This window comes from Lampetra fluviatilis, chromosome 1, assembly GCF_964198595.1.
Source record: "Lampetra fluviatilis chromosome 1, kcLamFluv1.1, whole genome shotgun sequence".
Lineage (NCBI taxonomy): Eukaryota > Metazoa > Chordata > Hyperoartia > Petromyzontiformes > Petromyzontidae > Lampetra > Lampetra fluviatilis.
In genome coordinates this window covers 13,886,890-13,910,379 of record NC_136275.1, presented here as the reverse complement: position 1 = coordinate 13,910,379, position 23,490 = coordinate 13,886,890, and the positions used below count along the sequence as shown (strand labels likewise).

General features: G+C 48.6%; 1 protein-coding gene across 1 annotated transcript; it reads left to right on the top strand.

Annotated features, from left to right (window-relative positions):
- Positions 1-1,145: 1,145 nt before the first annotated feature.
- LOC144932799 (uncharacterized) lies at positions 1,146-10,624 on the top strand. The gene is made up of 2 exons (XM_078857263.1): positions 1,146-2,659; positions 7,058-10,624. Exon 1 carries the CDS (start codon positions 1,960-1,962, stop codon positions 2,656-2,658), a length of 699 nt encoding a protein of 232 aa, XP_078713389.1. The 5' UTR covers positions 1,146-1,959; the 3' UTR covers position 2,659; positions 7,058-10,624.
- Positions 10,625-23,490: the final 12,866 nt, after the last annotated feature.

The window sequence follows — 23,490 nt, the reverse complement described above, 5'->3', positions numbered from 1 at the left end:
CGCGTGGGACCGCGTGAATTGTGACGCGTGCAGCGTGGAAGTCCGCACGCACACGGCAATTTCAAGTAATTGCTTCGGTTCATTGCACGCTACTCGTAACTGTTTACCCGTGGCAGCACACCGCGGGAGTGGGAATAGAGTCAAGAATATATGATGGATGGGAAAATACAAACTGGAACGGGAAAGAGAAGAGAAAGAATGGAAAATAAGAGGAAACGGATGGAAGAGGAATGCACGCATGAGCAGCGTCTGTTTCCAGATGGGGCGGGTAAAGGGGATGGATTCAGAGTGTGGGAGAGCCCAAGACAATACGGTTCCAGATACCACCCGCCACTCATGTTAGCCGTGACCGGCATCCGGGGAATTGAACTCGGGTCGTCGAAATTGCAGTGCAGTGTACTAACGACTGCGGCACTACTCGCAAATACAAATACGATATCCGAATGTTAAAACATCGATGTTTGCACGCATTCTTTGATGCATGGATCACGAGCCTGAAAAATCGGCATTAATCGATGAAAAATAGATGCATTATCACACCCTTAATACCAGGGTCGCAGCCACTGTGGGACTTTGGAGTACCCTCCTATAGCGAATGTTTCATATTAGATCCGCGAAGTTCTCCCGACACTTCGTCATGGATAAAAAAAAAAACAGTTCTACTGATTCAGTACTGAGCCGACTGTTCGCACGGTATACTGTGCATTTATATGAGACTTATCTAGTTTCTTGAATTCTCACCCGGTTAAACCAAATACATGTTGACTTACCCTTAAATATTCCAAACATCATCATTATAATCAGCATCACTTCGTTGGAGGGGAGAAACCGCGCACTGAAAAATGCTATTATATTCGTACCAAATATTGTGGATGTCTCTTAGCCGCATCGAAACATGTTTGGAGTGTTTGTACACCCACCACCCCGGTAGTGGCTGCTGCTCCTCTGCCCACTACGACGCTCACGATATTCGTGCAGCCAGGGGTCGTGGGCGCATATGGGGCTGGGATGGGGATGTGTGAAGGGTTGGGTTGGTGGATGAGGAGGAGGATACATTTCTCCACTCGTCAGCCAATAGAATTGCGGAGCTAATAAACGCGGGCGTGGCGTGCGCACATGGCAAAGAGTCGCCGAGCGCAAAGTTGCTCAAAGTTCGGAGCAGAGGTAGGAGGGAGGGAGCCATCGGATTCGTTTTTCCAAGGAGACGTTCTGCAGCAGGGTGGAACATTATTGGCACGGCTGGGACAGCAGTGAAACCGAATCCAAGGCGCACAAAGAGGCACGCAGGAACGCACGTAGAGAGGCGCATAGAACAAGGGCAGAGAAAGACGCAAAGAGAACGAAGACACTTATAAAATACATGCGTAGAACATATCGATTATGAAAAAAAGTACGCTTAACAATTTGCGCTAAAGCACGTATAAAGACAGATAAACATTTAATAAAATACACATAGAAAGACATAGAACAACATTAAAGGGAAAGACCTATAAATACACAATATAATCACTTAGACACAGAGATAAACAGAAACAAATCTTAGCACGAAGACACTTATAAAGACAGAATATCACTGAAAAAGACAATAAAAACAACTCTTAGAAAGGCTCAGAAACATCTCACGTTAAGCCTCACAGAAAGTCGCACATACAAAATACACGCGGATTAGAAACTCGCGTAGAAATAAGAGGCGGAAAAAAAGCGGAAGCGGGCCGCTCGAACGGGACTCGATTTTCCAAACTCTACCACTCGCGCCTAGCTCGCCTCGCTCCATCGTCATCCTCGCTCCAAGTCCAGAGTGGGTTCGCTCTCCTTCAGCCAAAGTCACCGCGATCCGGTCAAGCGAGGTCAGAGGACTTCGAGGCCGCAGAGGGGAAGGGGGGGGGTCATAGATATCGAACTCGGCAGGGGGTGAAGGATTGAACTCGGCGGGTGGAGAGTCGGGGGACTCTAGGAACCATGGAGTCTCCCGTGAACGGCTCTCCGCTCACTCCCCTCTCATGCAGTGAAGATGACTCCCCTGGGCGTCCCGCGCCCAAGAGAAGCTCCCGCAAGAAGCGCCCTGCGCAGGGCGGAGGAAGAGCAGCGACATCGTCAATATCAGCGACATCGTCAGCAGAGGCAGCAGCAAGGGGGCTGGCAACATCATCTCCTGTGTGCAGAGGAGACGGCAGCGGCAAGCGGAGGCAACGATGCGGGGACGCGGTGGTGCCAGGGGATTGTGGGGCAGCGGACGGCAGCGCGGGCAGCGCGGGCAGCGTTTGCTCCTTCTCGGGGGAAGAGGTCCAGCAGCAGCGCTTCGTGGCGAACGTGCGCGAGCGGCAGCGCACGCAGTCTCTGAACGAGGCGTTCGCGTCCCTGCGCCAAATCATCCCGACACTGCCCTCGGATAAACTGAGCAAAATCCAGACGCTCAAACTCGCCACGCGCTACATCGACTTCCTCTACCAGGTTCTGCAGAGCGACGGCGATGTTGGTGGTGGCGGCGGTGGTGGTGATGTCGGAGTCCTCGGTGGTGGGGGAGGCGAGGGGGACTGCGGCGAGGGCCCCCATGCAGGGGTTCAGTGCGGCAGCAGCTACGCGGCACAGGAGCGGCTCAGCTACGCGTTCTCGGTGTGGCGCATGGAGGGGGCCTGGTCAATGTCGGCCTCGCACTGAGGTGAGAGTTGAGGGTGCAGGCTGTGCATGGGTGGCCAAAAGGGCCCTAGCGCCAAGCTCTGAGGAGATGACACCGGGGAATTGGGTAGGATGCACCATTTAATTCCCTTGCACCAGGGCCCATATCAACCACACTATGATCACTGGAGGTGAGGGTGCGGGCGTGGGGGGTTGTGGGTGAAGAGGGGAGAAAGAGGAGGAGGGGGGGGGGGTGGGGACGAGGTGGGGAAGGTGGTGGTGGAGATGATGAAGTGGTGGATGGAGAGGAGTTGATGGAAATGACGAAGGGTAACTGGTGTTGACTAACGAGGGATGAATGGTGATGATGGAGGTGGCGAGGGGTGAGTGGAGATGAGAAAAGGTGGACGAAAGTGACATATTGACGGATGGTGAGGACAAATGGTGGATGGAGGTGAGATTATGTTGGCGACGAGGTAGTGGATGGTGAAGAGAAGGTGGATTAAGGTTATAGAGATGATGATGGATATAGCTGAGGGGATGGAGAGTGATGATGTGACAGGAAGATAGCGGTGATTTATCTCCATCGGTGCTTGTCTCAAGACGCTGTCTCTGGTGTGGACCAATCCAGTTTCAAAGACAATGCATATACTGTCAGAGCATGTTTTTTTGCTTGTATTTTCTTTGACAAGTAGCTGTGGTTAATGCAGACATGATTCTTCGCAAAAGGTTTCAGTTTGGTGTTTTAGCATTTTAACACCTGTTTTGTTGCCAGGAAAACCTATTCTTATATTTTGACACTGGCAAAGGAGGCCCCGTGATGATTATGAGTGTGCGATAATTTTATACGCGCCAATAGATCACTTACCGACCCGCACAAAAGAGCCTCGGATTAAATGTTTCAGGAAATGTGTTGAATAATATAAGTTGTTGTATATGGTTCCCAGGGGTGTCGTGGTGGTGCAGTAAGTGGTTATCACACTCCGATATTCATTGAACCCGCACTGACCAGCGCGGTGAAGTATGGCGAAACAACCCCATTATCGATCGACACGGCGTGCATAAGTAATCAAACATCCAAGAGTTGATTGTCTAACGTGTTGGTCACTGGGGTTTGTGTCACCATACTTTACCACATTGGTCAATGCGTTTTAGCAAAAGAAGGCCCACGAGTAGTGCAGAGAGCACTCTACTGATGTTAGATGTGGCCGGGATTCGAACACAGGTCGCTAGGTTCAGGGCGCAGCGTGCACTCTGTCGTTTACATACGCGTCTAAATGCGACCACATTTAAATAGGCTGCGACACTTATGCCGGCGTTTGTAGTCTGCAACAGGGCTCCGTGTGTACAAGACTGCAGGTACAGGAGTAGCAACCATGAGTAGGCCGATTACTTGATCGTGGATATGGTAAATGCGTAGGCGTTAAACACGAGTTGATGCGATTTCAAATTCATTGCAGGGCCTGCCCAAAGAGTAAAATCTATCTGGGGACATGTTTTTTGAAGGCCCCACTTTAAACATTTAAGTTTTCGAATTATTATCGTTGTACGCATGGGCTCGACTATATTTATACCAAATGTAAATATAATTGCCCTGCGAAAACATTAAACATTTACATCTCGAACTTAGCTACAGTCGTGACGTACATATGACCAAACATCACATTTATTGTTATTCCAACAAAATCAGACGAGCCATTCCGATCTAAATAGGTGCTCGCTAAAAGTGGCATAACGACACTTTTAGCTCAGGCGGTGCGGCAATCGGTCAGGCGAGGCCATAATATTTGATTTGACTCGCAAGGTCACACCAAGGCTTTATATCGCGGCTCCTCTTGCCTAATAAGATCACGGTATAGAATATTTCACGCTGGAGGGGAGCTCCGTATTTTGCAAAATACTTTTTTTATTATTATAACTATTGAAAAAATATCTCATGGTGGTTGTCACGAAGGCCCCAACTCGTAGCCTTGGCCACCAGATCAGGGGGAGAGGGGAGCAAGGCACCCCCTGCCTCCATGCTAGTTACGCTGCTTTCCCGCAGAGTCTCTGAAGGCTACACGTGGGGATCTCGTTGTGTATGCATAGTTCATGGTTCCACGGGGAGCGCCATTGGCTCGAGATGTGTTTGTAGAGCTGTGCTGTGAACTCCACAATTGCAACGCAAGAAGTGAAACGAGGTCTTACAGGTGGAGTGCGAGAGGTGGGATTAGAGGTAGGGGTGGGGGTTAAGATTTGTGATTGTGGCTAGTTTGATAATTGGTTAGGTTTGGGGTCGGGGCCGGTACTCGACGCAGATTGGCTACTTTGTTCGGGATAGGGTTTTCGTCAATAGTCATGGTGTCTGGTTGGCTAGTTGGTTACGGTTGTGGCTGCGTTTGCTCGGCTAGTTGGTTATGCCAAGGGTCAGTAGGCATGTCTAGCAATAGTGGCGGGTTGTTTCGGGTTAGGATCACTGGCAGAGTTACTACTAGTCCCTGGTTGGCTAGTTGCTTATGGGTAGGGCTGGGGTCAGTAGTAGATTTAGTACAAGTAACTAGGTGGCTCGTTGGTTATGGTCAATGTGAGAGATTAACACTCATGTTTGGCTAGCTAGTAAGGGTTAGGGTCAGTGTGATGCTTAACATTCGTGTCTGATTTGGTCATTTGTTAGGGTTAAGGTCGTGTCTTATAATAATAATAGTTCAATTTGTAACGCGCGCAAATTTGCAGACGTAGTGGCCGCAACTCAGAGGCGCGGAGCCAAGCTCAGAGTCGCTCGAAAGCATGATTGTAGAGGTGAGTTTTTAAGTCTCTCTTGAAGTAGGCGATTGAGGTGATGCTGCGAATGTGCAGAGGGATATCGTTCCAGACTGTTGGGGCTGCCACCGAGAAGCGGCGCATAGACATGACCATCCTGGATCTTGGTAACAAAAGGAGGTCGTGAGTCGCGCTGCGCAGGCATCTGCCGTGTGCTGAGCTGCAAGTTGTCAATAATGAAGAAAGGTACGGCGGGCAGGCGGATATGAAGGCATTGTGGCAGAGGCAGGCGGTCTTGTATGTGCCCCTACTGGCGATGGGTAGCCAGTTGAGAGCACGGAGACAAGCTAGTGAGTCGAGACGGGGATGAGTGTGGGGTAATATTTGTTGCGTATTGGCTCGTTGGTTATGCGTATGCCGGTCAATGGCACGGCTAGTGCTAGAGGGCTCAGCGAGAGGGTTATATAGGACTGGTAACCGACTGACTCCTGGTCGGGAGTTGGGGTCGTGTGTATGTCACGGGCGTCCGGCTGGCCGGCGCACTCCGTGCCGCTAACCGCCGTGACCACTGCTCCACTCCACTTCGCGTCGCGTTTCCAGTTTGGTTTGGCCGCATTCGCGCTATTGACTGCCGCGAGACGAGCGCTTCGCACGACCTGGCCACGCTGAGCGACGATGATGTTACTCGACCCCGCCAAACACTCACTCGCTCGCCGCTTTCGCAACTCAGCCGGCAACATTCGTGGCATGCCACGGCCAATTACCCCAGCCAAACACGCGTATGCACAATCCGCCTCCTCGCCTGTAGGGTTTACAAGCTTAATTGAATTAAATATTAATAATGAAAGTCCCCTTAGCACGCCGAAGATATCGTGGCCTATATGATTTCAGACATGCCGGGTGTCGCGTTACGATGGTGGTGGTGGACGTGGTTGTGTCACGTGGTGGTGTCGCGTGTTGGTGGTGGTGGCGCGTGCTTCTGCTGGTGGTGTCTCTTAATGGTGTCGCATGGTTCTGATATGGTTGTCGCGTGTTGGTTTCGCGTGGTTCTCGTGGTGGTGTCACGTGGTTCTGATCTGGATATTGCTTGGTGGTGATGTCACGTGGTTCTGGTCTTGGTGTCGCTGGGTCGTGTCGCATGGTTCTAGTGATGGCATCGCGTGGTGGTGGTGGTGTCACGTGGTGTTGTTGGGTGCGGGTGTCGCCACTGCTTTGAGTTATGGCCAGTCCCCGAGTAACCCGTTCCCCCGCCCCCTGACTCTCTGTATTTGTTCAAAGGTCACGTAGACGAATTTTAATTTCCATCAGATGTTATTAACAAAAACGTCCCGATGTCTCGCCTTCATCACCAACGACGATATAAGTCGCCAGATTCACTGGGATACGTTTCGGCCGTGGATCTCACATGATAGGATCTTATATATTGACGACCCTAGTGGCAATTCCACATTATGATAGATACGGAGGGATTTAGTATTTAAATAGAACCACGGTTGATGTTTTTGGGACTTTGCACAAAGTGGCGCCGTTCATGTTGTAGACCATAGCGGCATGATGATGATGAATGGGATGGATGTTTGAATAAAAAACGCGTTCACTCTTGATGATTACAACTATGACAGTACTTTGCGTTACTGGCCGCTTCAAAGTTTTGACGCACGGTCTGACACTAATCCGTGTGTGTCCCCGTCCTCCCTTGCAGATGACCCCGAGTCCCAGTTTGGCTGTACCCCGCGCCGGGCAGCAGTGGGTTCATGCCCTGGACCTAGCGCCGAGAGGAGGAACCGCTCACGACATCCACGTTGCAGGCCACGTGGTCTTGACTTAGAGTGAACGAATCGTGCTGCCGGGAGCGTTTCAACTATACCACATGTCAGCGGATGGACGTCATCTGTGCTTATTATTACACGAACGTCCTCTAAAAGTTGACACAGCTGCCAGAGGCTGTTACAAGGTGCAAAGATTGTAATACAATCAGGATTCCCACAAGACAGCAATGTATCATCAAATGCGTACATACAGCCACACGCTCATCCATTGTATGTACATCGAGTCGTGGATTAATATCGATTCTTAATCTCACGGTTCGCTCATGGATTTGTTTCCTCTCACTTGTACTGTACGTAATGACTCTTTGGTCCTTTCGGTAAAGTCTTCACCGAAAGAACCAAAGAGTAATTCCTGCAGTCACGAAAGCTTCAAATCAAGTTTGTACGTAATGAGTTCACGCGACTCACCCAGCCACTAGGGGTCGCCATATTAGCCACGATTAAACAAATCTAATTTTTATTCTTGAATTGGCTCCATTCTTGATTCGTGTCGTGAACCGGATTTTCGCAAATTGATGCAATCTCGTTTCACACCGCATATATTGCGCCAGATATAAACCCAGCCAGATACAGCGACAGAGCGAGTGGCTCACGATCAGAAGGATGCGAGCTCAAGTTCTGCTTGGTGAACGACTCAACCAATCATCCTTTCAGTGTTGCTAAAATTGGTACCGCTTTGTGGGGATTGTGCTATGAAGAGAATCGCACCCCGCCATAGGAACGTGGAATTTCCACCACTCGCTCAGGGTTGGAAGCAGGAGATGAGCACTGCCTCGATGCTCATTTGAGCAGAAAATCAGTTTGAGATGTATCACGATTCATATGCGATGTTATGAAATTGGTAATTCGAGTCAAGAATCGATTCATATTTACATCGTTTGTATTGTTGCTCATCCGTAATGTCTCATTTGTAATTGTTTGTCCTGCTTCGTTGGTACTGCGTGTCGACCTAGATTCTACCGTCTCCTTTGTGGTTCGTTCTCTGCTGTCTTTGTATTTTTCATTGCGTGCTGTCTTACTTGTATTCTCCAACTATTGTACTTACCCGTTCGGGTTTTAGTGCATTCCGTGAGCATCCACGTTACATTCGCGGGGACTCGATGCACGAAATCGTGAGTTTAATAATCGATCAATCGTTACTCATTGCGCGTTTATATTTGTTGGTTTTCCAATTGCTCGCATATTGATCGTGTAAGAAGCATTGACAGTGTTAACGTATTTATGTGCAGAATAATACACGCCGCTGCTCCCAAATTAATTTATTGTAGGTAACCCTTAAAGGCTTGTTATAAATTGCACCACTCTACAGTATTATATATATGTGCGCTGTAATGCTAATTGCGTATCTACTGCAATTGAATTTCGTTTAAGACGTATACAGGTCCGGTCTTGTAACTAGCGGTGGCCAAAGCTCAGGGCCCTAAGTAGGCGCAGGGGCTCCACGGATTCATGGACCAATAGGGGTGGGACAAATATCAGCTCGAATCACAAATCTGATAAAAAAAATATATAAAAAGCTCATTAACATAAAAATACAATTAATCTCTCTCATCTTGCATCTCACTATAGCAATGAACTTTTTTCATTGCATTTTTTTTTATCTCACTACATCTCTGTTTTGTCTAGATATATATCTCCTGTCATCTCTCTAGGAATGTATACTGTACCGTACATTAAAACTAAACAAAAAATAAACTATTTTTATTTTACAAGGTAAGGCCCACCGAGCTATGTGAAGCTCTTTTTCTGAAGCCACCTGGCCACAAATGATAGTTCAACGAAGTGGCTTATCATCGTGTGGAAATGTATAGCAGCCAGATACTCTAAACGCATGTTTCTAAATGTGGAGGGGAAAACCGGAGGACCTGGAGAAAAATCCACGCGATCGCGGGGAGAGAGAGCGACGTGCAAACTCCAAATATACAGGCGTCAGGGTAGGGATGAAACCCACAACCTCCAGCATACCAGGCGAAGAAGATATAATCTCGCCACCGCGACGCCCATTAAAAGAGGGTAAGGTCTCCAGTGGGCTAGCACCACCACTGCTGTTAACATCCAACACCAGCAGCGAATAGCGGTCAGAAACGAAAAATGTTCTGCAAGTGCCAATGGGGCGATGAGGGGCAAACCGTTTGGGGGCAGAACACACTAACCCTCGCCCACTCGCCAACCGGCAACGGGTATCGTACCAGACATTACAGAGATCTTTCGCAACTGGCCAAGCTGCTACTTGCACTGCATACACCCCCTACCGTTGATCAACTAACCCACCAAGCGCTCTCTCACTAATTCTGACCAGTGGTCGTGACAGTGGCGAGCAGGTGCCCCTTTCCGAGGCGGGCGCTGTCAAATATCGGTAGCCAAATTAATTAGGAACGAAGCGAGCAGTGGCGGCTGATCGATCACATTTTTGGTGGCCAGTGTCGGCTTCCGCAGCTGCGGGGGGTGGGGCTGAAGGGAAAACGTTGCCCCCTCGCACCAACATGCCTCGCTACGGCTCTGATCCTAACCCGCTGACTCGAGCTTCGCCCTCCAAACAGGATCGGTTCTCAACTTTTGTTAGTTCTGTTTTCAGTGTTGCTGATCACAGCGCACAGGGCGAATGAGGAATGTTTGCGGCTCCTAGGGTTCGCCAGCAGGGGGAGACGTGGTTGGTAATAACACGATGTAACACGATTTTTGTCCCTGGGTTGTAAGTGTTATTTTTTAATTGCTTGTGCCCAAAAAGGATAGACAATGGCTATCATTCCCCATCAAACTTTGCTTTTTTGACCAGTACTTTACGTGAAGGAATGACACAAATGCACACGTTTTCTCATTGAAAATAGGTAAATTTCAAAATATCACTGTTCTGGTCACAAAAGCAAAGTTTTTGGTGCATAATAGCCATTTTCTGTACTTTTGAGGCGTAAGCAATTAGGAAATAACACTTACTACCCATGGACAAAAAAACATGTTTTTGGTACACCGTATTATCGTTGAGTCTCTTTGCTCCTTTTCTCTCACTGGGTTTCTGTCGTCTCGTGTCGCCGCCTTCGTTTCCGTCTCTCTGGTCGCGTTGTCTCTAAAATTGTCTGCACCCCTCATACTCATTTCTTTAGAACTGCCTTATGTGTGTAGTTTTGTTGTCCTTCCCCCACACCTCCGATTTGCACGGTTGGCCACGTACGGTGCGACAGTTCAACATACGTGGCTGGCACCGTTTCACAGCTTTGCGTCCTGGGCGGCTACCCCGGTCGTCTATGCCACGCTAAGGCCGAACCTGGACGTACAGTTACTGTCAATGCAATATTGTTCGATTATTACTAATTACTATACAAATATATAATTGCTCTGTTATGGACGAAACTCTTGTGTCCGTGTGTGTGTTTAATGATTTTGTGCCTTGATAACGAGTGCAAATATAATTCAAGCAAAATGTGAATTAAGTCATGACGAGACCCCTGGGGTCAGGTGGGCGGGTGTTCAACAATTGCTGGATCTGGCAGAAGGAAGGATGCGATGGCGGGTGTAGCGTTGTATTCAGCATTTTCCGTGATGACCTCTTTGATTTATGGTCTTCAACTGCGTTTGCTTTCCTGAGCCCACTGCGTGAACTTGGTGGCCAGGGATAAAATGAGATGTCCTGGAAGAACTTGAGAACCCTCATATATATTCGGATAGCCCTACGATCATTTCTGAGGAACAATTTTCAAATACACTTTTGAAAGTTAATAACGTATGATCTCCGCACAGGTGACCACAAAATTAGTACAGAGTAAAGCTTGGTTTACTTTTTCATGCACTCGGTAACAGCAAGAGCGCTGAGCTTGGCACCGCTGAACTGCCGGGTTCGAATCATCGTGTGGACATGAGGCCATTTGAACGAATCCCAGCAGAGGTAGATCTCTAATGCCCACTTCCGTGGGCCGTTCTCTAACGCGAGTGCTTGCATTGCCCTGGGACAGATCGGAGTGATTATTTGTCTCGCGGCACAGGACACCGACATCAATTTCTGCATTTAAAAAAATAACATTTGGGGGAAATATGAGAGAAGATGATCGTAACTGGACGGGTTGAGTTCGCTACTTGTCTCTGGTGGCGAGATGTTAACCACCTCGCCTGGTATACACGCGGGCGTGGGTTCGATCCCGACCTGACGCCTGCCGTATATTTGGAGTTTGTGTGTCTCCCTCCCCGTCGTCGCGTGGATTTTTTTTTTCCGAGTCCTCCGGTTTTTTTTACTCCACATTTAGAAACATGCGTTTAAAGTATTTGGCTGCTATACATTTCCACGTGATAAGCCACTTAATTGGGCTATAATTTGTGGTCAGGACGCTTCTGAAATATATATATATATTGCTCAGTGGGTCTCAGCTGGTAAAATAAAAATTGTGTTTTAGTTTAGTTTAGTCGTGCTATGTGTTCACGAACAGAAATTCGGCCTAAACGCGTTATTAGTGCAGTGCAACTGTGTTTTCTGGTGTTTGCTTTTTTACTTGGCTTAATTAATGATTACCATTATTTGCAAAAAAAATCCTTATTAGGTATTTACCGTTAACGCACACCGGCAAATGCAGTCACGCCTACAAATATAACAAGGATCCCCCTTGTAGCCAGAATATGTGACGCCTTGCAAGCGAGCTCAATGTCACACACTGCATCAGGAAATCTGTTAAGGCTGAACTGAACTAAGGGAGGCCCACATCATGTTCCTATAACTCACGAAAGGTAAGTAGCGTACTGTATCCACCACCCCCCTCCCGCCCCCACCACAACACACACGTAAAATAAGTATAACCAGTAAAAACAAAGTTTTTCACTATAAATCCTTTATATGCGTGGCGGCTAGAGTCCTCTCGTCCTCTGGCTTGAGATGGCTGCCACCTATGGGTCAGATGATTGCATTGCACCATTAAGCAATTAGTAATTAAATATAATATTTTTGTCCTAAAAAGTGTAAAATTTTGGAAAAATTTTTTCACGAACATTAATTGTCACGCACAACGAGTCTGTGTGGAAAATGTCAGCTCGATTGGATCACGGGAAGTGGGTTAAAAAACGACCGAAAGATTTGCACGGTCTTAAGCAAGCAAGCAAGTGAACTTAATATAAAGGATTTACAAATATATTCGCCTGTGGAGGACGCGGGGATCGATCCTGCGACCTTTGACATGGGAAGCGATGGCGCTACCAACTGCGCTACTCCGCCAGGGTCTGTGGAGGTATCACGCTCTGGGCTCCTACACTGTGACGTTCAGCCAAAGCCATGAATGAGTTCTATTTGAATAAATGTAAAAACATATATTCGCCTGTGGAGGACGCGGGGATCGATCCCGCGACCTTTGGCATGGGAAGCGAGGGCGCTACCAACTGCGCTACTCCGCCAGGGCCTGTGGAGGTGTCACGCTCTGGGCTCCTACACTGTGACGTTCAGCCAAAGCCATGAATGAGTTCTATTTGAATAAATGTAAAATAATTTTTTTTTTGCCTAAAAAGTGTAAAATTTTGGAAAAAAAATTTCACGAACATTATTTGTTACGCACAACGAGTCTGTGTGGAAAATGTCAGATCGATTGGATCACGGGAAGTGGGTTAAATAACGACCGCAAGATTTACACGGTCGTAAGCAAGCAAGCGAACTTAATATAAAGGATTTAAAAAATCATTTTCCGGTCCTCAGCCCCAGACAGCTCCGGTTGAAATAAAGCCCCGACTACACGCAGGAGTGACTTTGTTCAGGCAGCGGCCGATGGCGGCGCCCGTTCGCGCAGTGTGCTTTGATTTGGTTTAATTGGCGGCTCGGGGTTTCCTGTCTCGGCCCCGTAATGAGCGAGGCTGTTTGACCTTAAGAGGGGTAATTTGAGAGTTCCCCGCGTGTGGATTTGCGTGTAATGACTCTCAGGGCTCTGCTGAACGCGGCGTTTGACTCCTTCAAAGCGAGACCAGGCGAGGCGGGCAGAGAACACACTAGCCTCAGCCATGCATATACATTCATGGTTTACGAGAGCGAGAAGGATGCTGCCACAGTGGTACAACGGTCAGCGCACTGGACTTGTAGTCAAGAGGTCGCTGGTTTGATTGCCATCTTCCGGCGCGGTAAGTGAAAAACAATGGGCAACTTTCTTAAATCCTCTTTCCACCGAGAAGCAGAATTGGGTACACCGCGGTTAGTCGATTGGCAGATCGCCGTGTGGTGGCATCAGGTGTCGGTGGGCACACCCACCTCTTTCAAGACGTATTGGCCAGCGAAGAAGGGTAAGTCAAAACAAATGCCATAGAGAGGGGCTTGCTATAGTTTTCTATGGAGATGGCGTGAGCAAGACATTGCAGAAATGCGCCGTTACCTTTTTACAAGAGCATGAAGTTTTTATTTTATTTTACGCAGACGAATACTTTATAGAACTTTGTCAATACACTGCTACTTCAACACGCGGGGTGGCCAGTGCGGGTTGGTGGAGGAGGAGTTGAGGGGCAGGACTGGTTCGAATATCACTCGTCCCTGATGGCCGGGAAGGCCGGGTTCGTAGTGCAGGGCGCTACGAACGATCGACGCACAAAGAACCAATGACTGGCTTTCACGTTATTCGTTTTGGTCGAATATTACACTGAATATATAAATCGCGTGTGTGTGTGCACGTGCGTTAGTGGGGAATGGCGGTGCAGTGGGTAGCTGCCCTACAAATTTGGCGACCCGAGTTCGATTCTCGCTCACGGCCAACACAGACGAATCACGCGTAGCCGATACAAGATCCGCAGTTTCCACGTAACGAGACGCACGTGCAATTACACGCAACGGCCTCCTTATCCAGACGATTAATTCATCCGGAGGATAATTAACCCGCCTTGCATTTGTTCCTTAATCACCCGTCACTGTTCTCCGTGCAGCTGTGGATAGCAGACGTCTTATGGAGAAGGGCTATTAATTATACGGAGTACTACAAACCATTAGGCTAAATAAGTATAAGGTTCCCAGCGGCAGACTGTGCAGAAGTGAGCATTGGTTGCCATACAATACTGATGAGTCCTAATAAGGACGAAACCGATCAACAGTTGTCGAAATCTGTCTTACTGCTGCCTCTCATTGGGTCAAATTTGCTTAAATTATTTGCTTTGGTGACCTAAGACGACAAGAGGACCGCAATGCAGCTCTTCAGGATCTGCCGATGGGTTTTGCATAATGCACAAATACTGAGTGCATTTTCTACACATTTCTCTGTGATGTTTCAAACGTAAAATAAGTGGGCTTAGGCAGGACACGTCGCTAGAAAGAGTGAGCGCCACGTCATACGTTGATCAAATCGTAAACATTTCAGCGGAGCGGGTGAAAGGAATTATGCCTGCAGATCAAAGTGCAGTGTTGGCATTATGAAGTATGTAGCTCTCCGATGTATTTCCTGGTTGTACTGCGTGTTGTTCGGCATGATGTCCGACGTTTCGCTCCACATGCTGGGGAGGTATTAAGGAATTACCAGCACGAGATGCAAAACGTCGGACATCACGCCGATCAAGACGAGCTAAAATAAAAAATTAAACGCACCGTCGGAGAGCTACATAGCAAAACTGTTAAAACGTACGCAGGAGTATTATCAATCATATTCACTCATTACGATCCGAACCCCCTTCACCCCACTTCACTCTATTAACTCGCGCTCTCCTGGCCTTCAACCTCCCCCCACCCCCCATGTCTGAGTCAACCCCCTCCACTTGCACCCACGCACCCCCTTCCCACACGCCTTCTTTTGGCAATTCTTTGTACAACGCAATTCACACAGCGTTAATGCAGTTGTGAGAGATTTAAACGAAATAGACAAGGTCCATTCCAATATCAATACAAAAAAATACAACGGAACGTCTTAGTTAATCAGCCGATGCAATTTCAAGACCAATGTTTTCACCATCAGCAGCAGTTAAGCCGCTTAAAGAAATAATTATGAAAACGTTCCTATGGTGACGGAAACATTAACAGCTATAATTAATCATGATTTATCTGCTACTAACGGACCTACACGTGTTCATATTTATGCAGGGAAACAAACTCGAGCAAGATGGAACAAAAGCTCAAACGCACGGAAAGATGCGTGCTTTGAGTTAAACTGAGACAGAAAGAGCAACACGTGGATTCGAAAACAAACACAGCTTAAAGACATGGCTTGGGCAGGACACATTCCAATAAAGCTCCACTATCGGTGGACTACACAGGCAGTGGCGACAGAGCGTAAACCTGAGATATCTTTACACGTCATACCTTGCACCAGGGTCAGTGCCACGCTACGCGCCGCCCCACCAGTGTGACGGCGGTGCGGTTGCCCTGCGGCCCAACACGTGGAGAGGAGAAAGAGGGGAGAAAGAGACCAGGGGGGCCCATTTCATTGTTTTGCATCACGGTCCATGCCAACCACGCTATGGCATTGACCTGAGTTATGCCCCCCCCCCAAAACCCCCTCGATCCCCAACCCCGCCTTTCCCGAATGGACACCGTTTGATGTATTCGCAGATCAAAAGGTTAAAGAGCCAGATTGTCAGCTTGACGAATTCTCATTTTCGTCAGATGTTTTGGCGAAAGCGTCCCGATGTTTCTCCCATCATGATAATTCGCCAGAGTTCAGAGGGATATCTGACCCAATCGTGGGCGCCTCCTCCTTCACCAAACCGCACAAACCAGCCTGGGGAAGTATGCTCAAACAACCACCGCGCCGTGGGGCGGCCTTTATCCAGCAGTGGATTATCAAAACATTGTAAATAATTACGACGACGACTACTACTACACGCAGAGGCAGAAAGGGGATGTGCACGTGGGGCGATGCCGTGGACACGGGGTCGCTGGAGTTGGCGCTTGCGGCGCGCGCTCTGCGTCTGCGCCGGGGAATTCCTCCCGTACATCAAACGGCCGCGCTGATTACGGGGAGATTGAAACCAGATTTCTCCGACGGGAAAAGCCACCCCGGGTCTTCTGTTCCTCATTAGAGCCAAGCCTGTCGTGCCAGAGGACCAAGGCAGTGGAATAACAGCACCTCCAAGACTCCTCCATCTTTCCTCCATCTCTACCGCCCAACAACCACTTAAGCTCACCCAACCGACATCAAGTCTCCTATCCACAACCACCACCCTCTCGTCTACCCAACTTAAGACCCCTTAACAACCAATTCTCTCGCCCAACCAACAACAGCACCTTCAAGACTCCTCCATCCTCTTCTTCAACTAACCCCTCACTCAAGCGACCCCCCCCCCCACACAACAACCATCCGTACCCAACTAACCTCACACCACCAACCTACAACCACCATCCTCTCACACAACCTCGCACCACTACCACCAACACCCCTCCCAACCACCGCCCTCACCCGACTTCCCGTCGTTCCCGCAGCCCACGCAAGCGCTGCGCGCCGTGCCTAAAAATCCCCCCGGGGCTCTCATCACTGGCGCGGGCTCTCGTTCAGACGGAGCCAAAAGAGCGTAAGTTACGTTCGCGAGGCAGCATCTTCGCGCGAGGCAGCATCTTCGCACGGGATCGCATCAAAGCGCCGTGTCGGGAACGCCAGCCTGCCTGGCATGCGCCCAATAGCTAATGTAGTTAAAGCGACTGGCCTATCGCTCTTCACGTTTTGGTTTACGTGATTTTGCGTTGACAGTGGTGCATAAAGCACAACGTACAGACGCTAAAAACATGCGTCATGCCATTGCGATGCAAAAGGGCCATTGCCCAAAACTTTGTCTATGATATGAAGTCCTTTTTGTCAAAATGATATCCTGCTCAAATGAGAATCTCCAGTTGACAGCACCGAGCCAGTAGGGGTAAACTCCACGTTCATATGGTGGGGGCGGGTCTATCCATAGGACACCCACTGTTGACTTCCCCACAAAGTGGTGCGTAGTTTAATGACCCCAGAAGGGCTGAGTCGTCCCCCAACCGCGATTTGAATTTTCAACCTTCCAATTGCGAGCCGCACTCACTCTACCCGTGGATCACCTGGTGGCCGCTCTCTTAACGGCAGTGTTATTATGGACGCATGTGTTGAATTCCACCTAAGCATGATCTTTTTCGTGGCATTCATTAATCCCTCGCCACTAGGAGGTGAGGACACCTCTTGGTTCATTGCCTTGAAATACTTCGCAGATTTCCCGCTGGTGGATATTTGGGTAGAGGTCTGTGGCTGCACGTGTAAAGCATTAACATTCAACACTGAACCAAACCAGGCGTGGCAGGTGTCTTAAAACACCGTCTTAACACATCTCCCGGGGAAGTACCACCGCCACGTACTGCGTTCTGAAGGGGATCCGTCCAATTTTTATACCTCGATGGGATTTTCAGTCAGTTTTAATCCAGTTGTTTTTTCTGCTCCGGCTGGAGTCAGTGTGCGTCCTCTCGTGGTAGCTCTACCTGTCTTGAGGGTACTCCAGTATAAACACATTCCTGCGGAGGGAGCTGGTAGGAACGTTGGGTTGCTCGGTCAATGGCCAGGGTCAACGGTGGCGTGGTGTATTCCGCAAATATGCCCGATTGTGAGGGCGGGCACAAGCCGGCGTGAGTAGGTTAAACGTTGAGTTTTATAAGGGCACCACGGGGTGACCAGCCCCTCCGCACCCAGCCCCACCCCTCCCACCCCCCACCCAGCCCCACCCTCCCCACCCAGCTTCTCCCCACCCAGCCCCTCCCCACCCACCCCCCACCCAGCCCCACCCCTCCCATTTTTGGATGCACGACGGACGGACGGACACAATAATCCCCTGTGGGCTGGTGTAACCAGGAGGTTCCTACCAGTATGAATTCCGCTGGCCAGCCGCCTGATAGTGCAGATGCCCAAATCCGTTGATGGAGGATACCTTGTTAGCAGGGGTTATTATTTTGGGTCATCTGTGGTGCCGGTTCTTGCAATTCCCTCCCATCTTCTTTTCCCCCAAGTTCTTATAGCCTTGCTCATTTCAAGAAACATGTCAAATATTGTCTATTGCAACTTTTTCAGAGTTGTCTCTTTTTGTTTGCATTTTGACTGCTTGTGTTGTGGTTATTGCAAACATTATCCCTTGTATAAAGGTGTCAGTTTTGGTGCCAGATTAAAGGGTAAAAACCTATTACTATATATTGCTACTGGCAAAGGATGTCTCATAATGTATTGCACCTTTATTCGTGCTTTTTATTGCTGATCGCTTGGCGTGTTAAGCCTTTGGGCCTGTGCCTCTGAAACTGTGATATAGACCAAAGAAACATACACAGTTTATCAAGATTCCCCTATCGCCTTTACGATTGTAGAGACAAGCGCAGTTGGCGAGCGCCGGAGAGTCTGTTCACTGATGAGATGGAGCGATTTAGTTTATTTGCAAGGTGCTAGGTGGACTACCACATCGTAAGACGGTAGGAGGTGGCAGCAGCGGCGGCTTTGAGATGCCTTCGTCTAGCAGTAGATTGACCATGGCTGCTGCTACTCATGATGATTTAATTAAACCTGCGGCTGTCCTGTGCATCACTATATGTGTGTGCCTTTCAGAGCAAGGTCAACGGTAGAAATGGTCCTTATAATGTGCTCATAATGAAGCTCCTAACTTACCCAAACACGAAGCAGCTGCGCGGTGATAAATAACGTTATAAATGCAACACCGTAATCACTTCCAGAGTGGGAACGGACAAAAAAAAGAAAGTGTGCGTACATTTGTCTAATGTTTGGTGCCTAATAGTTTTACCCTGACGACGCTGCCAAATTGAATAACCATTTTACAAGGAGCACATGGATGTAATGACATTTTCAGCTACCCCTTTTTTTTGTTTACAACTTTCGTCCTGAAAGTTATTCCAAGTGACGCGAATTGTGGGTGGAAAAAACACGCGCAAAATGGTAATACTAATATTGATGCTGCTGCTGCGCGCAGCAGGCATGGGGCGAATGATACTCGCACGGCGCGTTAGGCAATGGGCGACTGTAATTGGATGCACGTGTACCGAGAGGGAATATAAACACGGACGATTAAGTGAGTTTGGCTCGAGGTGAGAGGCGGGTTTTGTTGGCGAGCAACGGATCGTGACATTTCGCTTCAACTGCAAAATGCAAGAGATTTATTTCTATTGAGCAGCAATTCATGACGCGTGTTTTAATACAGAAGGCGAAGACAGTCCACCCACCTCCACCGTCAGCTTGTAGACCGTAGGGACAAGAGGTCTTAGCGAGCGCCTATTGAGACCGGCGGGTTGACGAGATTTAACAGATGAGTAAATAATGTTGACTTAAAGATTTCGTGACTGCAGGAATTCATATTATTTGCGTCTTTCGGTAAAAGTCACGTAGATAGGTTCAAAGAAAATAACAAAAACTACGAGTTTTTTGTTATTTTCTTTACCGATAGACCCAAAGAATATGAATTCCTGCAGTCACGAAAGCTTTAAGTCAACAAAAGGGACACATAGGAATCATATCACGATTCTGAATCATGACGATTCACAGATGGTGAATCGTGATATAGCAAGTTAACGTTATTTTTATCCCTGATCCAGTGATGGAAATTCCACTTTCCTACGGCGGGGGGAGAATCTTTCCAGAGTAAAACCACTGTTGACCCCAAAGGGATCATGGACTAAGTCAACCCCCAACCAGGGTTTGAATTCACAAACCTTGTGATTACGAGCCACTCGCTCTACCGCCGAGCCTCCTGGCAGGGACGCTCCAGTAACTATGTACAGGTAGCCGACATAATCCTCGGTTCGTCCGGTGACCGACCCCTCCTGCATAAGAATGTTGGCCACGGCACCTGACCTCAAGCTGTTTCAGCTCGGTACGGGCGAGTGTTGACGTCACATTCATACGATTGGTAGCGGATACAAGGACGAATTCGGATCTTAGCCCTTGTAGTAATAGAGTAATACTACTGCTAGATGAGGGCTTCATCACGCCGTACGGGACGTAGGGGTGAGGTAACTATTTCACCACGCCGGTCAATTTGGGTTGGTGAAAGCAGGAAGAATACACACGGGGACATAGAAGTAGGATACAACAATATATTTTGATGCAGCGCCCCTTAGCTGCCCACCACGTGGCACCGTCCCGCAGCTGCTGGACATCTGTGAAAAAAGAGCTTTATAGCTCATCGGATTCATCCAGTTTAAATAAATATTACAATTCTGCTGCCTATAACAGCGTAGCCTGTATTGTGGTTACCCATCCAAAGCGCTTTCCAGGCTCAAACCTGCTTAGTTTCAGAGATCTGGCGAAATCGGGCGAATAGTTTGGTGACTTGCTATCACCATCACCATACTGCTGCTGATTTATATAAACGCACTTATAATTTCACGTCTAACTCGAGAACCAGATGAGGTGGGAGGATGAGCAAGGTGCCAAACATCGCCAAAGGTAAAAGTCGCTGCAGGCTGTCTTTCTTTCATTTCGCGTTCACCGCTGCTCACCGACAAACGCACTCCGATCACTGCGAGTTGAACACTGCGTTCCAAGTCACCTCGAAAGCGATTTAACGCGAGGAGTGAAGGGAAGGTGTGGGAGGAGACGGGTAAACACACACGCACACAAAATACAAAGATCTTAACAGACTGTTGGGGCAAGTGCTATCAGCGAGCACCTATGAAGACTGGCACGGCAAAAGAGGGGGTGGGTGGCCAGCACCACGCCCGGTCGCCTTTGTCTCCCCAGTGGCGATGCTAAAACACCACACCATGCACTCGTTTGAGGCAGAGTCGACCTAGGGGAGGCCAGGGACCGGTTCAGATAATCGTCACTGGTGTTGGTCGTGAGCGGGAATCGAACCCGGATATCGGGTTCATAGCACAGCGCGCTAACCCCTCCACTACCGCTCCCCCATTAGTAAGCACACACACACTCTCGCCCGGGCCCCTTGTCGACTTAACCAAACTCGGCATCGCTTCCCCGTATAGCTTTGCAGGCTGTCGAGGCAAGTGTTGTTCGCGAGCACCCATTCTTGTCTGCAGGGCACATACTCCGTGAGGATGGACAAGTGCCACACCAGACCGCAGCTTTCTCCCCAGTGTGAGTTTAAACGCTAATTTGTGGCTGAATGCACTCAGATGGACGGAGCGGGCGACCAGAACCAGTTCAGAGATATCACCGCGCAACGATCGACGTTTCAAAGGACACATCGGTCAACAAACAAAACCTCAACATCCATATCTCTGGCCAATTTATTTCCGCCAAACGCCAGCAGAAATATACACCTCTCCACCGAAAATGCGAACATGTTTTTTTAGACCTGATCTGGTTATATAAAGGCGACTGACCGCGTGCTCGGATAATTGCGAGCAGAACGCGGGCTGGTAATGCAATCTCACCGACTGAGCTGTGAGAGACCCGGGGGTGGGGGCTGGGAGGGGGGAACACAAGCGATCCCTTGACGCTCGCAATGAACTTAGCGTCCGGCGGGTGCCAATGCCCCAATACGTGAATTCGGAGGCCTGCGCGTGCGCGGTCGAATCGGAACAATGCGCAGCTGTTTTTGCGCCAAGTGGAAAACGGGGAGAAAGGGGGTCGGGGCCGGGGAGGGGAGGGGGTCTATAAGGCTGGTCGGGGTAGTGACCACCCCCGTGTCAGCTTTAGTTTTTGCGTGCTAATTGTGGATGGATTGTAAGCGCCTGGAACAGCGACAGCGAATAACACGGAGAGGGTCCACGAGCTGCGAGGTGGAGTTGCGCATTGCATAGGCGAGTTTGAGTGGCCTTTCCACATGATAAATGGCTTTGTGGGAGTGCGTCTTTTCAGTCAGCATTTTTGTTCACAAGCAAACTCTGGACCGAGTTCGGCATTCAGCGTATCGTCGGCAGTCAGGTTTACGCCAACAAATGCTTGCGAACTGCCCAGCAAGGATCCTTTTCCGTTAGATATGGGTTCTAGTTGTACAGAAACTTATATACGTAATACGTTACTAAATAGTATCCCCTCCGATTACGATTACAGTGGTGCATTTGAGGTGTTCGATTCCCGTTGCAGGCGCGCGATTTAATATCTCGTGGGAAATTGCGCAAAGCGCGGCGTCTGCTGTAATGTAAACGTCACGGATTGCTGGAATCACTTTCTCCCCTGCGCCCAAATGCAGTAACTGTGATTTCGCCCGATTTCGTTGGATCTCGCAAAGCTAAGCGGGGTTTGAGCCCGATTGGTACTTGAATGGGAGACTCCCTGAGAATTATTGTGTACGATTGAATTGCGAGATGCCACATTTAAGGAAGTACAGCGATAGATAATTGCATATATATGTGCGGAGTGTTTAATGTGTATAGGCATTTCTCCAAGTACCACAGTTTCCTCTCATATGCCAATACATTCATTGACAGCATGGGCCAAACACCCCAATACAGGACCCGACTGAAAAAAGTATTGAGAGTCGTTTAGGGTAAACAGCAATGTTATAGGTTACTCTAGAGGGCAACTCTTAAATGCGTCGTCAGTTAAAATATCAATTTAAAAAAAGTGTCCATAATTAGATTTTGAACAATGGTTTTGCCGATGTAGGTCAAACCAGCCTTCTTGTATATTAGATAATGAATCTTAGTCGATTCTCATGTGGTTAAAATTACGACACATTAATCAATATTGAGGCATTATGAAGCCATGAATATACGCGCTGTGTTGTCTTAATGCGTGCTGTGACATCAGCCACCGTGCACGGCTGTGATTTAAAGTATATATATACCTCTAATAATTAAAGGGACCCCCTATTATTAGGGACCCCCTATTATTATTATTATTTGGGGGTTCCTCGATTGAAATTCCCCTGTAAACTTGTTGGGTTCATGGGGACCTTCGTGAACCAATATGCTGCCTCTGTGGATCATCAACCCCCCCCCCCCATAGACATTTTAATCACATGATAATAATAGTTTTTGGATAGATGTTGACCATACTTCACCAGCCGTGACTCCGAATCGAATTCAAGGCGCGAGGTGCAATAGCCTTAACAGACTGTTGGGGCCAGTGCTGTTAGTATGGAGGTTGGAACGGCACACGAGGGGGTGGGTGGCCAGCAGCCACGCCCGACCGCCTTTGTCTCCCTTGTGGCGATGTTTACGCACCGCACCAGGTACGCATTTGAATATATGTCGACATTGGGGAGTCCCAGGACTGGTTCAGATCATTGTCACGAGTGTTGGCCGTGAGCGGGAATCGAACTCGGGTCGCCAGGTTCCGAATTTGCTTGCTTAAACTAACGCCTTCCTGAAAATATCGGTCTGATAAACCAATAGGTTGGAGGGATAAACAAAAAAAACACATTTATGTTCATGTGTAGAGAGACAGAACGCTGTGCTGCTGCTTATGCGTATATGCCTTTACCCACGACGATCCACATCCAGGCATAATGCGTTGGTTTTTGTGTACGG

Coding starts and splice junctions, on each gene's coding strand:
- LOC144932799 (XM_078857263.1), top strand. CDS start 1,960: ATGGAGTCTCCCGTGAACGGCTCTCCGCTCACTCCCCTCTCATGCAGT.